Source organism: Convolutriloba macropyga, chromosome 5 (assembly GCF_964194025.1).
Source record: "Convolutriloba macropyga chromosome 5, txConMacr16.3, whole genome shotgun sequence".
NCBI classification, from domain to species: Eukaryota; Metazoa; Xenacoelomorpha; order Acoela; family Convolutidae; genus Convolutriloba; species Convolutriloba macropyga.
The window spans coordinates 25,504,408-25,521,288 of record NC_134472.1 but is presented as its reverse complement, the minus strand read 5'-3'; the positions used below and the strand labels follow the sequence as shown (position 1 = coordinate 25,521,288).

At 34.9% G+C, this 16,881-nt stretch overlaps 1 protein-coding gene across 7 annotated transcripts in view; it reads right to left on the bottom strand.

The window, feature by feature from the left end:
• LOC142339900 (uncharacterized) overlaps positions 1–16,881 on the bottom strand; it is an 82,422-nt gene that overhangs the window by 40,690 nt on the left and 24,851 nt on the right. For 6 of the 7 annotated variants that reach the window (XR_012759040.1, XR_012759041.1, XM_075390253.1 and 3 more), the window contains 2 exons: positions 8,357–8,479; positions 876–1,077 (listed from right to left, as the gene is read on the bottom strand). Coding sequence is in view for 5 of the 7 variants with exons in the window: in XM_075390253.1 (XP_075246368.1) it covers positions 876–1,077; positions 8,357–8,479 (325 nt within the window). In the remaining 2 variants the exon portion in view is untranslated. The remainder of the gene's footprint in view (positions 1–875; positions 1,078–8,356; positions 8,480–16,881) is intronic. The other variant, XM_075390251.1, reaches the window with a different exon arrangement.

Below are 16,881 nucleotides of genomic sequence, written 5' to 3'. Positions count from 1 at the left end.
GGTGGGCAACAGGGGTGGGGGACAACAGCGCGGTGGGGGGTGGGGGCAATAGGGGGGGGGGGTGGTCAACAGTGGGGGTGTCGTCAACCTCTGAGAACCGCCCTTCACAGCATAAGTATAAGTCTCCAAAACAGTTTGAGCTGAAACAGAGCTGAAATGCTGTAAGAGCACTTAATGCCCGCTGGGCGCTACCTGTTTATCCCGTTTTTGAGGACGAAAAGTCAAAAGCGTCAGATGAAATATCGGTCAAGCAAAAAATCGCATGAAAAAAAGACCGACAGGACTAATATAATTGCTACAAACTTCGGCTGAGAGCAAATAAAAATGGAAAATGTCAAGAAGTAGGTCTAAAAACTGTCACCAAATTTAACAAACTCTGCCATACTTCTCAACAAAAACACTGTTGGATAGAATTTTTTTTATCAATTTGCAAATAATAATTGCTAAAATCAATTAAAAAAGCCTATAATACGCAAAGCAGTGTAAAAACTAGCTTAAAGCTCCCATTAATTAACTATAAACTTCAACGCACTATTAAAATCAGCCGAAAAATTATTTCTATATCCAATTGAAACCTAACGGAAAAAGCGTTAACACAACAAAAAGTGCGTTAAGAAGCCGCAAAAAATTTTTCGCGCCTGTTTCTGGCTCTCTCAAAAACAGCAGTTTGAACAAAAAACTACTCTCATATCCATCCACTCTTTAATTTAATTTTTTCAACACTCAAACCACTCAGAATCTTTATAGGCATTTCATTTCCTGCTTCAAAATTATTCCAAAAAAAGATAATAAAATAAACACTTAAAGATAGCGCTCTAATATAATTAAATTTCTAACAATATCCTTGCTACTATTAATGATATGAATGCACAAACCATCTCCTTCTGTCACGTGGGATTGTGTTATTTTCGTCCAATTTGGAGCTTAATCTTCGATCTGAACCGACATTTCCACGTGACCAAAGTGACGCACTGTTTCTGTTACTTTTTGCCGTTGTCCGGCGTGCATTCGACTGACGTGCTATACTGCTAGGACTGGATTTTCTTCCAGTGTCTCGGACAGAACTATGTCTACGACCTAGAATGTCGCAAAACTGCTTCCTGTTTTTCAGCCACCAAATTGAAGTTGAATGTATTTTTTTGCCCTAATTTATAACTCATTTTTTTCATATAGTTTAATTTCGTCGAAACTTATTTCACAGGTCTGCGAAGTCAGGTCTGATCGGATCGAACTCGACTGAACCGGGGCGTTAATATATCAAAATTAGGGGATCTGGAAAGCAGTTTGAGCAAACGAAAGTCCTCCCAGGCTGTGGTGCCAGACCGAAAGTAGATGTCCAGACCGAAATTAAGTCACAAAAGGGGCGTAGTGCGTTCAAAATTACACGGTCTGAAAACATGAATGAACGATATAAAGTCTGGAATTTTCTCTATATATTTGCATGGATGTATGCATATAGATGTATGCATATATCGATCTATGAAATACATGAGCGACATAGTGAGATGACCTACAATTTCCATTTACTAAGCAATAAAGCTAAAAGACATCTAAGAAGTTGAACTGAAATTGCCCATTTTGAACAAAAACCAACTATCGGAACTTTTAGCTTAAAAAAGTAATGCACCTTAGAATTCAAATGAGAAAAACCGTTCTTCTCCACGTCCTATTTCAAAGCAAAACTCAAAGCAATACCTCATGCTTACGGTTCTAAAGAAGAAACTAAGGAATATTAAATGAGCCAGCTCATTTTGTTCTCTACAATATGCTCGAAGAAAATTTTTCAAAAAAAGCAAGAAACTACTACCTGTAATTCAGAATAAAACGAAATTTCGTCGTTTAGTTGGTCAGTAAACCCCTCAATGCCTGGCAGAAATTTATTGAACAACAATTAGAAAAAGCAAAGAAAGAACAAATAGCCTGTTTTTTATCCCTTATTTCAATGTAATGTGCCCTGTCAAGCTTCCAAGTGGCGCTTCTTGGTAGCAACAACTCTAAAATGGATTTTAATTGAGGGCTCAACAAGAAAATCTTTATAGCAAAAAATATAATTACACGAAACGGAAAAAAATACAAAATATTTGGTATAAGTTTAAACTCTTGAAGAAAATCAACTGTAAATATAAAATAAAGCAAATCAAAAAACAACCAAATTTGACAAAACAATTAATTCCAACTTAGAAGTCCCTAAAAAGTACACAAAACGAATCGAAGAATGTAAAATTGGATTCAGATGGCCTCCAAGGCAACAAACCTAATACTAGTTGAGATAGTTATGACAATCACATTTGACTGGAACAAATAGAGCTAAAACTAAAGAAAGCTGCTTTGAAATGCCGTACTTACTTTTCACCCTATTTTATTCACCTTTACATAGACGGCAGATTGCCGGAAAATAGCCCCGAGAGGGCCTTATGGCCTTGCATTGTATTGAAACAACTAGAGAAATAAGATAGACAGATTGACCGCTAGTCACTTAATAGACAATTAGACCTTTGGTTAGATATGGGTTTTCATTCCTATGAGACACATACGCTCCCTAAGGAAAAAGCTTTAATATAATTTTTCGATAAACTCAAGACTCTAATACTCAAGAATAAGTGCATATACGTTAGATGCACACTACTTATCTTTAACTAGTAAATGTTCAAAAAGTTGAAAGTTCATTAAATAAGTTCAGAGGCCATTTTGTTGTGTGAAGTAAACACGCAATTGACTGAAGAACAGAAAAAATGACATCTCGCACACACATTTTAACTGCAAAGCAGTAGAAGTTGAAAAAGTCAGTGATCGAAACGATCATCGATGGAGACGAAAAATATGAAAATTATTGCAGGGAAAGTCCTAAAATAAAATCCAAAGAAATTAGATAGCTTTAATCTGACAAAAAAGTTAGCTGCGTCAGATGTCCAAGGAGAAGAATAGGTTTGATACCTTTGAGATTAAGCAATTTTACCACAAGAACAAACAAAAACAAGCAGGACTAAAAAATCATATACAATTTTGTTTACACGGTCATTATCAAAATAAAACTTCTATGAGCTCATGCCACTAATTAAAATACATTATTTCTGGTTATCAACCTATGAAACCTGTCATTAATGAGGCTGAGTGATGAGACAGCAATGAGTTCAAAAAATACTCGCAAAATTAAAAAAAAATTCACTAGAAGTTTTTTTTTAAAATGGGCAGCGTATAAGTAAAAAAACCAAAAATTATGAATTAAAAAGATTTTGAAAAATAAAACTTAGAAAAAATTAAACAAATCAATGAAAACTGTCATTATTGAGACAAAGATATGAGAAATTAAAGTTAACAACTAAAACTCGCAAAACTCAAAAAGTCTATGATATTTGAAATCATTCGTTGTCAGAGTCATAGAAGGCATCATCTTCGAACAGAATTATTTTAATCCACTAAATTAACCCCTATCAGCAACCTATGAGGCCTGTTATTAATGAGAATAATTGAGAAGACAACAAAATAACAAAAGTACAAAAAAACTAAAAAAATTAACTCATAAATTTTGAGAAAGGTAGTGTCAAAGTCATGAAAACTAATAAGCTATTAACTCGAACCATTAATTAGGTTCTTTCGCGCCTGGTTTTCAACCAATGACACCTTTCTTCGATGATACTAAGTGATAAGAAAACAGAACAATTTTTTGAAAGTGGGCAAAATCAAATAATCTCTAATGTTTTTTGACAAAAAAGTGTTCAGGTCATAAGACGTTTCAGCTGCCCCTTGAAGAATTCAACTGGGCGCAATTTCAACTAGGCGCAACTAGAACACATTTGTATCGTATTGAACTCACTCAAGGAAAAGAAACTCTGAAAACAGAAGTAAAATTGACGCACGCGAAAAAAAATCACGCATTAAATCTACTCTAATTTTTGCTCCCTTTAGTACTTCAGCGTGATTAAAATCCCCACTCTAATTTGACTTATCACTAACTTGAAAAAATTGATAAAAAAGTGAAAACATTAATAAAAGACAGCACACCAATACAGTTCAAATTCATAGGATTGTAAAGAACCTCGATGTTCCAATAATAGCCGCTATTGCTTCGTGGAATTTAAAAATGCGTCATGAACAGATAAAAAATTTTTAGTTTCTCTGCTCTTCAGCAGTTTGACCTAACCATTTTATGTTCACCAATTTCTTTTCCTTGTTCAAATACGCTCCAAAAAAATTGCAATAAAATATACGTTCCACCATTACTTCTCTTGGAATCGTAAAAAGAAAGCGTGAAAATGCAAATCAAATTCTGTAAATTATTCAAAAAAGAGCGTCTAAAGAATAGCATATGAGAAGCAGATGGTGGCTAATAAAATTAAAAAAAAACCTGAGTGAAGTCTGCCGCAGAAAATTTTAGTTAAAGAAGTAGCGAGGGAAATATTTCGGTTTACTAAGCATGAACAGAAACAGGAAGAAATTTAGACTTTGTCCACCGAGTTGAGTGTTTGAACGTGTAGAAGCTCTCGTTGGCACTGAGAAGCGGTTGTCATCATCATCATCAACATCACCACCACTATCATCATCATCTAAATAATTGACTCATGTCAACACAGCCGCAAAAACGCTAGGAGTGGACGAAAGCGTAAGCCGACTGTCAATATAAGCCGTTCGTATTGAGATTCGGAAATGTATTACACAAAGGACCGAATAAAATGGGCTTAACTGATTCATTGAAACCCGGGTCGACGTTTTTGGTTGAATTTTTGTAAATAATGCGGTGAATGCAGTGAATTTTTGTAAGAAAATATTTCTTCGCTTTTCTTATATAAATTCACCGCATTTCATACAAAAATTCATTGCACCATCTTTTTTATTAAATTAATGGAAGAAATGCGGTGAAAGCACCGAATGTGGTGAAAAAAAAAATTCGCCGCATTTCACCGCCTTTCATACAAAAATTCACCGCATTTCTTACCGAATTTCACCGCTTTTGCTTTCAACGTTTACTCAATCTGGTTTAAATTCACAAAAATTCAAAGAACTCAGTTGTCGCAGTAGAATAAGGAGTTGACGGCATTCAGGAGGTCAGAGGTTCGAACCCGTGTAAGGACAATTCCTTTTTGTAAGCATACTGAGAACGCGGTGAAAAGAAATAATTCAACGCGATTCACCGTATTCACCGCAAAAAGATGTAAGAAATACGCAAAGAAACTTTTTTTTCACCGCATTTCACCGCATATCTTACAAAAGTTAACCGTAAAACCTCGACTCGAGTTAGATAAATTTTTAGCGGAATCACAAGTAACAATTTTATTGGGCTCGTAAGGCGTCTAAGTATTCCATGTTAAGGATGAATATGATCATCAAATTGAAACAATTCAGCTAATGTAGATTAGAATTGTGTCCCAGCTTTTCAAAGAACATCTGGATTACCTCTAAAAATTAAAAAAGAAAAAAAGAAAACAGTCTTTCTGGCTATCAACGTTTTGTTCTAAGATGTTAGAAAAAAGAGGCTAGCCGCTATAAAGACTGGAAATCCTGAACTACAAAACTTCAATGCCAAAAAAACGATGAATTTCAATACAAAATATAAATATGCTTGTTGCGAACTGAAAGCCCATTCCATAAGATGTGGCGGAGCACGTTGTAAAAAATTGAGTGCAGTCAAGAATTGAGCACATCAGATTAAACTTTTTTAATATCAGGTCGAAATAAATAATTTAGGTTCATCAATTTTGTCTGTGACAAAAAGGTGTTTTATCTTGTTTGTAGAAATGACTGATTTATGTAGAGAGCTTGGTTTTGCTTATAGGTAGCTCCAGAGGGCAATGTTGAACAAGCCACGAAAATATTCGGTCTCGAACGTTCTTCAGGCGCTTTGCTAAAAAGCTCACAATTTGTTGAACCCGTTTTTGAAGACCAGAAGTCAACTGAAATCTGCCAACAGGGAAAAGGAACCCTCTTAAATATTTTGGCTGAAAAATAAAGAAAATCAGGCACAAATTTATATGAATGAAATCATAGCCTGTGGAAAAACGGAAACATCACGAAGAGTCGTCCAGTGCAATGTATTTTCTAAACAATCGTTACCTAAGTCAAACGTTTAAAAAAGAAAAAAGATACAATAAAAAGATAATTTTCTAACTACACAAACTGCGCTATTGATAAACAGAAGTTCGGAAACAGAAACCAGAGCTCTCAAGCAGAAATGAACATTTGAAAAAATTGACGTCAAAGTTCAAGTCTCAACTCATGAACAAAAATGCTTCAGTTAGGACACTTTTTCTTAAACTTTTTTGTTGAAAATGTTCTGACAGAAACATTCAAGAATTTAAATGCCGATAAGACAGAGATGTTATTCTTTACAAATCATACTAATTCGGATCCTTTTTGAAGGCTTTGAAGGCTACCTCGGAGTTTTCTTCTGAAGGCGAAGTTATCAGACCAGCTCATGCATGTGATTATCTGGGATTACAAATTGATTCAAACCTAAACTTTGAAAATCACCTAAACTCAGTTTTAAGCAAAATGGCCAATGTAATTCATTCTTTGTATCTTGTAAGAAATCAAGTACCTTTGAAAGAAAAAAATTGATGTTTTCAAGTCAGTTGTACTCTCTCATCTTTCTTTCGGTGCAGTATTCCTTCAAACTCCTACAGTGAAAAACATACACCGCATAAACAGGCAAAAAAACTGGGGAATAAAAATTTGTTACTTTCGTCAAAAATTTGACCACTCCATTGATCTTCTCATTAAGGATCGTATCCTGCCAGGCGAAATGTTTATCTCAAAAGTTAGCCTAATGAAGCTACAAACAGATATAAGACAATGGGAAACATCCGAAAATTTTATAATGTTTACTAGTTGCCATAACGCTAGACAAAACAAGAGAACAAATCAAATTATTATAAAAAGGAAAACGAAAACGAAGTGGAGTAACAAATCTTTTTTCTTGAAAAGCGTTCAAAAATGGAACAAATTGCCCTCTTCAATAAGAACCTTTTACAGTAAAACTTGCTTTAAAAATGTTTTAACCGAGTTTTTGCTCGATCAACACAAGAAGATACCCGTTAATAGACAAATAGGAGCCTTTAAATCTTTTTTTTACCTATGAAAACGAACAGCCACAATTTGAAGAGTATTATATTAATAACAATGCTGATTAATTTATTTAACATTTTAGAGCATGTAGATATTTGACTTTAGGGTTATAGTCTGAGTAATTTACATTTATGTTTTGCTATCAGCAGTGTTAATTGAGCTGAAGAAAAAATTTACGGTCGTGAAATGTTAAAAAAATCGCGCAAAACTCAAAAAGTCTATTATATTTCAAATCATTTGTTGTCAGAGCCATAGAAGGCATCATCTTCGAACAGAAACAATGTAATCCACTAAAATAACCCCTATCAGCAACATATGAGGCCTGTTATTAATGAGAAGAATTGAGAAGACAACAAAATTACAAAAGTACAACAAAACTAAAAAAATTAACTCGCAATTTTTGGAGAAAAGTAGAGTCAAAGTCATGAAAACTAAAAAACTATAAACTTGAAGCATTGATAGGTTCTTCCGCGCCTCGTTTTCAACCAATGACACCTTCTTGATGATACTAAGTGATATGAAAACAACAATTTTTTGAAAGTGGGAAAAATCAAATACTCTGTAATGTTTTTTGACAAAAAAGTGTTCAGGTCATAAAACGTTTCAGCTGCCCCTTGAAGGATTCAACTGGGCGCAGTTTCAACTAGGCGCAATTAGAACACATATGTATCATATTGAAAGCAGTCAAGGAAAAGAAACTCTGAAAACAGAAGTCAAAATGACGCACGTGAAAAAAACTGACGCCTTAAATCTACTCTAATTTTTGCTCCCTTTAGTACTTCAGCGTGACTAAAATCCCCAATCTCATTTGACTTATCACTGACCTGAAAAAGCTGAAAAAAGTGTGAACACATTAAAAAAAGACAGCACACCAATACAATCCAAATTCATAGGATTGTAAAGAACCTCGATGTCCCAATAATAGCCGCTATTGCTTCGCGGCTATTAAAAATGCGTTATGAACAGATAAAAAAATTTTATTTCCTCTGCTCTTCAGCAATTTGACCGAACCATTTTATGTTGACCACTTTCTTTTCCTGTTTCAAATACGCTCCAAAAATTTTGCAATAAAAAATACGTTCCACCATTACTTCTCTTGGAATCGTAACAATGCAATTCAAATTCTGTTAATTGTTAAAAAAAGAGCGTCTAAATAATAGCATATGAGAGGCAAATGGTGGCTATTAAAATTAAGTAAAAACCTGAATGAAGTCTGACAGAAAATTTTAGTTAAAGAAGTAGCGAGGGAAATATTTCGGGTTACTAAGCATGAACAGAAACAGGAAGCAATTTAGACTTTGTCCTCCGAGTTGAGTGTTTGAAAGTGTAGAAGCTCTCGTTGGCACAGAGAAGCGGTTGTCAACATCATCATCACCACCACTATCATCATCATCATCATCATCATCATCATCATCATCATCTAAATAATTGACTCATGTCAACACAGCCGCAATAACGCTAAGAGAGTGGACGAAAGCGTAACCGTCGGATGACCAAAAGCCTACTCTCAATATAAGCCGTTCGTATTGAGATTAGGAAATTTATCACACAAAGGACCGAATGAAATGGGCTTAATTGAATCATTGATTCCCGGGTCGAGGTTTTTGGGTGAATTTTTGTAAGAAATGCGGTGAATGCGGTGAATTTTTGTAAGAAAATATTTCACCGCATTTCTTACATAAATTCACCGCATTTCTTACAAAAATTCACTGCATCAATTTTTGTGTCAAATTAATGAAAGAAATGCGGTGAAAGCGCTGAATGCGGTGAAAAAAATAATTCACCGCATTTCACCGCATTTCGTACAAAAATTCACCGCAGTGGAATAAGGAGTTGACGGCATTCAGGAGGTCAGAGGTTGGAACCCGTGTAAGGACAATTCTTTTTTGTAAGCATACTGAGAAATAAATAATTCAACGCGATTCACCGCATTCACCGCATTTCATACAAAAATTCACCGTAAAACCTCGACCCGAGATAGATAAATTTTTACCGAAATCACACGTAACAATTTTATTGGGCTCGTAAGGCGTCCTAAACAATTAAATCAACATGGGATTTAAAAATCTAAGTATTCCATGTTAAGGATGCAAATGATTCTCAAATTGAAACAATTCAGCTAATGTAGATCAAAACTGTGTCCCAGTTTTTCAAAGAACATCTGGATTACCTCTAAAAATTGAAAACGAAAAAAGAAATCAGTCTTTCTGGCCTTCAACGTTTTGTTCTAAGATGTTCGAAAAAAGAGGCTAGCCGCTATAAAGACTGGAACTCCTGAACAACAAAGTTTGAATGTCAGAAAAGTCTATGAATTTCCATATAAAAAATAAATATGCTTGTTGCGATCTGAAAGCGCATTCCATAAAATGTGGCGAAGCACGTTGTAAAAAAAAGTGCAGTCGAGAATTGAGCACATCAGATTAAACTTCTTTCATATCAGGTCGAAATAAGAAATTTAGGTTTATTATTTCCGTCTGTGAAGAAAAAGGTATTTTCTCTTGTTTGTAGAAATAACTGATTAATGTATAAAGCCTGGTTTTGTTTATAGGTAGCTCCAGAGGGCAATGTTGAACAAACCATGAAAATATTCGGTCTTGAGCGTTATTCAGGCGCTTTGCTAAAAAATTCACGATTTGTTGAACCCGTTTTTGAAGGCCAGAAGTCAACTGAAATCCGCCAACAGAGAGAAGGAACCCTCCTGAATATTTTGACTGAAAAATAAAGAAAATCAAGCAAAAATTTGTATGAATGAAATCATAGCCGGTAGAAAAACGGACACATCTCGAAGAGTCATCCAATGCAATGTATTTTCTAAACAATCATTACCTGAATCAAACGTTTAAAAGAGAAAAAAGATACAATAAACAGATAATTTTCTAACTACGCAAACTGCGCTATTGATAAACAGAAGTTCGGAAACAGAAACCAGAGCTCTCAAAGAGAATTGAAAATTTGAAAAAATTGACGTCCAAGTTCAAGTCTCAACTCATAAAGAAAATTGCTTCAGTTAAGACACTTTTTCTTACACTTTCTTGTTGAAAGCGTTCTGACAGAAACATTCAAGAATTTTCCGATAAAACAGAGATGTTATTCGTTGCAAATCATACTAATTCGGATCCAGAGTTTTCTTTTAAAGACGAAGTTATCAAACCAGCTAATGCATGTCATTATCTGGGATTACAAATTGATTCAAACCTAACCTTTGAAAATCACCTGAACTCAGTGTCAAGCAAAATGGCTAATGCAATTCATTCTTTGTATCTTGTAAGAAATCAAATACCTTTGAAAGTAAAAATTGATGTTTTCAAGTCAGTTGTACTCTCTCATATTTCTTTCCTTCAGTGGAGTATTCCTTCAAACTCCTACAGTGAAAAACATAAACCGCATAAACAGGCAAATTAACTGGGGAAAAAAAGTTTGGATTTTCGTCAAAAATATGCCAGCCGAATTGTTTATTTCAAAAGTTAGCCTGATGAAGCTACAAACAGATAAAATAACCGACTAACGTCGGGCGAATTGCTCTCAAACAACCGGCGAGTGGTTGGCTTTGTCAGTAGCTAGCCAAGTTTTTATGAAGCTAGCGCTAGCTTGAATCGACTCTTAAACTTTTAATTTTCTAGCTTTATTAGAAAACAAATCATTAGTCAAAAATTTGCAGATATTGAAAATTTAAATAAAAAACTTCCAGATTTTGCAGTAAAAATGTTCAAAACTGTTTTTTTCTCCTGAGTTATGTCCAGTAACTCATCTGCAAGACTTGAAAAACTTCGCTGGCCAGTAATGATAGTTAAACTGAGAAAAGGACAAAAACACTCAAACATTTTGAAAACAATTGCAAATGTTAACAAAATCTTGTTAAAATTCAACACATTAAAATCTTCGAAAACATTCCATTGTCTTAAAAGACTATCCAGTATCACTATTTCAAGATTTAAATTTTTTAATGGCTCAAAAACATCCATAAACTTGGAACATGATAATAATTTTTGGAAAATTTAAAAAATTATATTTTATCAAAAAAAGTGCTAAAGCTGGAGTCATTAAAATATTGATAACAATTCCATGAATCTTGAAACTATGCGACAGCTTTTCTTGAAGCCTTGGAGGAGGTCCCTAGGATCCTGGTGCCTGATAAAAAGTCATAGACTCAAAAAATTGAAAAAAATGGAAGTAATTTTAAAAATTGCTGATCATAAAATCTTGAAAACCTTTTGCATTACATCTAGAAGCTATGTAGTAACCTAAGCTCAAACTCTAGAGGAGGTTATGTGTTTATGTGGCTGTTGAGGTTGGAGAAACCAAGAAAATGACAAAAAATTTCAAAAAACTTGAAAAAAATTAGAACTTGCAAAAAAAACTGCTAAAATTTGTGATAAAAGTTGAAACTTATCCATGGCCAACAAACATTTTTCAGTAACTCGTTATCAAACCCTAACGGAGAATTTTTGTTAGGCTGAAAAACCTGAATAAATGACAATAATGACAAATAAACTGACAATAGCGATAATAAACTGACAATAAATTCAAAAATTTGCAAGTTTTTTAAAAAAAAATGCTGAAATACGTGGTGCTGAAATCTGGAAAAACATTTCATTACATCTAGAAGCTATGCAGTAACCTAAGCTCAAACTCTAGAGGAGGTTATGTGTTTATGTGGCTGTTGAGGTTGGAAAAACCAAGAAAATGACAAAAAATTTCAAAAAACTTGAAAAAAATTAGAAGTTGCAAAAAAAACTGCTAAAATTTGTGATAAAAGTTGAAACTTATCCATGGCCAACAAACATTTTTAAGTAACTCGTTATCAAACCCTAACGGAGAATTTTTGTTAGGCTGAAAAACCTGAATAAATGACAATAATGACAAATAAACTGACAATAGCGATAATAAACTGACAATAAATTCAAAAATTTGCAATTTTTGTAAAAAAAAAATGCTGAAATACGTGGAGCTGAAATCTGCAAAAACATTTCATTACATTTAGAAGTCATACAGTAACTACTTTTGAACCCTAGAGGAGGTTTCTTGAGTCTTGAGGCTGGAGAAACCTAAAAACCAACTAAAATTTGAAATTGCAAGTTTTATCAAAAAAATTGATAAAAATTGTCATATTAAAAAACTGAAAGCTATTCCATAGCAAATAAAAGTGTTTCAGTAACTTATTATCATACCTATAAGGACGTTCTCTGTCCTCTGCTTCAGGAAAGAAGTGGATAATAAAATATAAATATCAAAAAAATTGGAAAAATTAGCACGATTTGTCAAAAAAATTCGTGATGTTAAAATGTTGAAACCGTTCCACTACCACTAGAAACTATGCAGTAACGTAATATAAAACCCTTGAGGAGGTTTTGTGACACCTAGGGCTGAAAAAACGCAAAAAATTGACAAAAAATTTTCAAAAAACTTGAAAGAATTTGTGAAAATTAATATAAAGTTCCGTGTTTTTAGCGATCGGTTGTTCGTCAGTAGCCACGGGAGGCGCGCGGGGGGGCTGTACACTGGGGGTCTGATGGTGAAGGTGGGCGTGAAACAGTGGGGTGGGGGGGCAACAGCGCCGTGAGGGGGGGGGGGTGGGGGCATCAGGGGGGGGGGGGTTACTAGTGTGGGTGTCGTCAACCTCTAAGAACCGCCCTTCACAACATAAGTATTAAGTCTCCAAAACAGTTTGAGCGGAAACAGAGCTGAAAGGCTCTAAGAGCACTTACTGCCCGCTGGGCGCTACCTGTTTATCCCGTTTTTGAGGACGAAAAGTCAAAAGCGTCAGACGAAAAATCGGTCAAGCGAAAAGTCGAATAAAAAAAGACCGACAGGACTAATATAATTGCTACAAACTTCGTTTGACAGCAATTAATAAGACAAAGGGAAACATCCGAAAATTTCAAAATGTTTACTAGTCGCCATAACGCTTGACAGAACAAGAGAACAAATCAAATTATTATAAAAAATAAAACGAAAACGAAGTGGATTAACAAATCTTTAACCTTGAAAAGCGTTCAAAAATGGAACAAATTGCCCTCTTCAATAAGAATTTTTTACAATAAACTTGCTTTAAAATTTTTTAAGCGAGTTTTTGCTCGATCAACACAAGAAAGTACCCGTTAATAGACAAATAGGAGCCTTCAAATCCTTTTTTTACCTATGAAAACGAACAGCCACAATTTGAAGATTATTATATTAATAACAATGCTAATTAATTTATTTAACATTTTAGAGCATGTAGATATTTAACCTTAGGGTTATAGTCTGAGTATTTTACGTACTTATGTTTTGCTATCAGCAGGTTTAGTTGAGCTGAATAAAAAAATTACGGTCGTGAAATGCATTCCATATTACGTAATATCTGTGAAATCTGTACAGATAAGAACTAAACCTAGGAAAAGGCTGAACAGGGTTTATTTATAGGGCTGTATATAGTAGAATTTTCAGTACAAACAATTTTTATAAAAAAACGGAAGAAAAGTTTCGCTCGTCAGTGATCGATTAAATCATTGATGGAACCGCCAGCACCCACTTAGAAGTAACTAAAACCAGCAGTGGTTAGAACTACTTCATAGAATGGATATACATCAGCAGAAAAACAACATTTTGATTAGAACAAATTTTCTCAACTGTGTCTGGTTTGTGCATTACAACGGTTATATTTTTGCGGCTAAACGTAATTGTTGTTTTTCATTATTACAACAAATTAGTTGAGTTGAAGCACATTTTACACTGAACATGCCTCTAATTAACGGTTCACGTATTGCCCACCATCATTTTAACTAATTTTTTAAAAATGTTTCCGACGTGTGCTTAATGTGTGGGTTGAGAATTCAACTAAAGGAACCTCAAACTTCAATTTGATGCCGATTGAGGATTTGACAATTGAGGATGCCGATTGAAGTAAATTGCTGCCGATTGAGGTGTTCATTGCAATGCGTATCTTTTCCACAATTCCCGTCTAGATTGTTATCAAATGAGAAAAAGTTTTTTGCAATCGACGCGCGCACTAATCTTATAAACATAACCGACTAACGTCGGGCGAATTGCTCTCAAACGACCGGCGAGCGGTTGGCTTGGTCAGTAGCTAGCCACGGGGGGGGGGGGGGGGGGGTGCACCGGGGGCTGATGGGGGCAGCACTGGGTGGGGGGGGGAGCGCGGCGGTGGGGGGGGGGGTGGAGCCAATAGTGGGCGTGGGGGGTCAACAAGGGGGGGTGTCAACCTCTAAGAACCGCCCCTCACACCACATAAGTATAAGTATAAGTCTCCAAGACAGTTTGAGCTGAAACAGACCTGAAAGGCTCTAAGAGCACATAATGCCCGCGGGGCGCTACCTGTTTATCCCGTTTTTGAGGACGAAAAGTCAAAAGCGTCAGACGAAAAATTGGTCAAGCGAAAAATCGCATAAAAAAAAAGACCGACAGGACTAATATAATTGCTGCAAACTTCGTTTGAGAGCAATTAATAAAGCTTATAATAAACTCCCAATTCAACTGCACTTAATGCCACAATTAAATAAACATAAGTTTCAATAATTGAAACTGAACGCACCAAAAGGAAACTTTCTGCGACCAACCATGAAGCAGCATGTGTGAGGAGATGACCTCATACTTAACTGTATAATAAAGGTCTAAAAATACTCAGGAGAAAAGTGGAAATAGTCACCACTGTTTCCCATGATGCCAACTGAGATCAAACTCCGTAAATCGCCGAAAAACATCTGCCATTGATTGCCATTAACCCCGATCGGGATAAACAGAAAACGAGAAAACTGAACAAATTATTGCTCTACAAAATATTTTTAAAGTGCGAGCTAATATAAGCTACTTTAATTGGATTTCGTAGTAAAATCAAACTCATGTTTCCTGAGCAGATACAGCTGTTAGTATGAATACCATTACAGAGTAGACCAGGTAACTAAGACTGATTAGAACGAAGTTCAAATATTTGGCATCTAAAACTGGACTTTATTGGTTTATCCAGTTTCTATTCTTGGTTTCATTTTTCGCTTTCATTTTAGATTGCTTTGTTGAGCAAATGCTGTTTAGAACTACTTTGAAAAGAATTAGCGAAGAAAAAATAGCCTAGAGAAGTCAAACACAAGCGCCAAACGTTTGGTGAATTGCAATCTAACGCCGGACGAATGGGTGGGGGCAGCAGGTGTTCGGGATTACGTGTTGAATGAGGCGCAGAGAGTGAAATGGGCGGAGTGGGGCAACACAGGGAGGAATTAAGGAGAAGGGAATTCAAACCTTAAAACCGCCTTCACACAATGTGTTTATGACTAAATGTTGGCTTATTAGTGGTGGATAGGGGTTGGTGGTTAAATGGGAGGACGGTCAAATTTTCAGAACAGCTCTTCAAAACATCAATGTATGTCTCATGATCCGTTTCGATGAGTTCTATAGGTAGTGCTCCCTAAGGCTCTAAGAGAACTCAATGTTCTGCGGGCCTTAACTGTTTATCCCTTTTATGAGGAAGAAGAGTCAAATGATCAGATGAAAACTTGGATCCGAATCAAGCAAAAAATTGCAAAAAACGACAGGACTAATATATATGCTACGAACTTTGCTTGAAAGCAATAAAAATGGTCTCACGCAAAAAATTTTGGTTAAGCACAACATTTTTTGTTCGACCAATTAGAAAGAACATGGCACAAAAGTCCATAACATAAGGAACTTTTACTTATTCAAAATGTAGACTTAAAAGTGACAAGGAATTTGGGAAACAATTTAAACCAATTCGATCAAAAAATGCCGGAAAATGAATTTGAATTCAAGTACCGTTTTTCAAATCTAACTTAAAATTGGAATCAAAGCTACTCACTCCATAAATCCAATCGCTTTTTGCTCCTTTTTTAGTATTGGTGCGCACCAATGTGTTATTTTAAAAATAGGATCACTCAAAATTGATGAATCTTGATTCAATTTGAAGTCGTACTTCAACGTTCATCAGTATGTGTGATAAGATTTTAAAAATAACATCGATAGAAGATTCCAGTTTTGGTTTGAAAAAACCTGATTCAGCTGGAAAAAATCGAAGTATGCAAGCTTTGATAAAATTTTCCTGAATTTTCGGAGACAGATGCAATTCCGGAAAAGAAATTATAGGTAAGAACATTAAAAGGCAAAAGTAACTTATATTATTTTAACAATGTTTAAAATTGGGGCGTCACAAAAAACATTCAATCAGTTCATCTCTGAGTTCACATATCTAATGTTTTTGCGTTTTCTCTATAATAACAGCTTTCAAAAAAGAGTTTATTAGCAATTTAATGATAACAACGACAACAAAAAAATCAAAAACCAAACAAATAGCACAAATCCTGGAACTGATTAAGGCATCTAAAGAATCAGTTTAAAAAATAATCCGATTAACAGTCATCATTTCTCTGTGGCCTTTAAAAATTGAATACAATTTTTAAAAAATAGATACCAGAGCATCCAAAACAGCAAGTGCAAAATGTCAAGTTCAGAATAATGAGTTCGCCACAGAATTAATCTTAAAAGCAAAAACAGTAAAAAAAAATTAGAAAAATTTCTGAAAAAAGGTAAAATAGGTAAAATGAGGTTAATTTATTCATTTTTTCATAAAAATAATCAAAAATTGTAAATCATCAACTCAGACGTTGCCTTAGTTAATACAGTTTCTAGGTACAACCATACATACCTCAATACAGTGCAAAAACTTGTATTACATTACGGCATACTGATGTAAGTATGCTTTGTAAATTATACAAAAATTGCTAAAAGTGCTTCCAACACGGTAAAACAAGGAAACTGCGTAGGAAGAACTGCTTTAAGTTTAATGACGAGTATTTGGCTTTTTCAGTAGCTATCTGA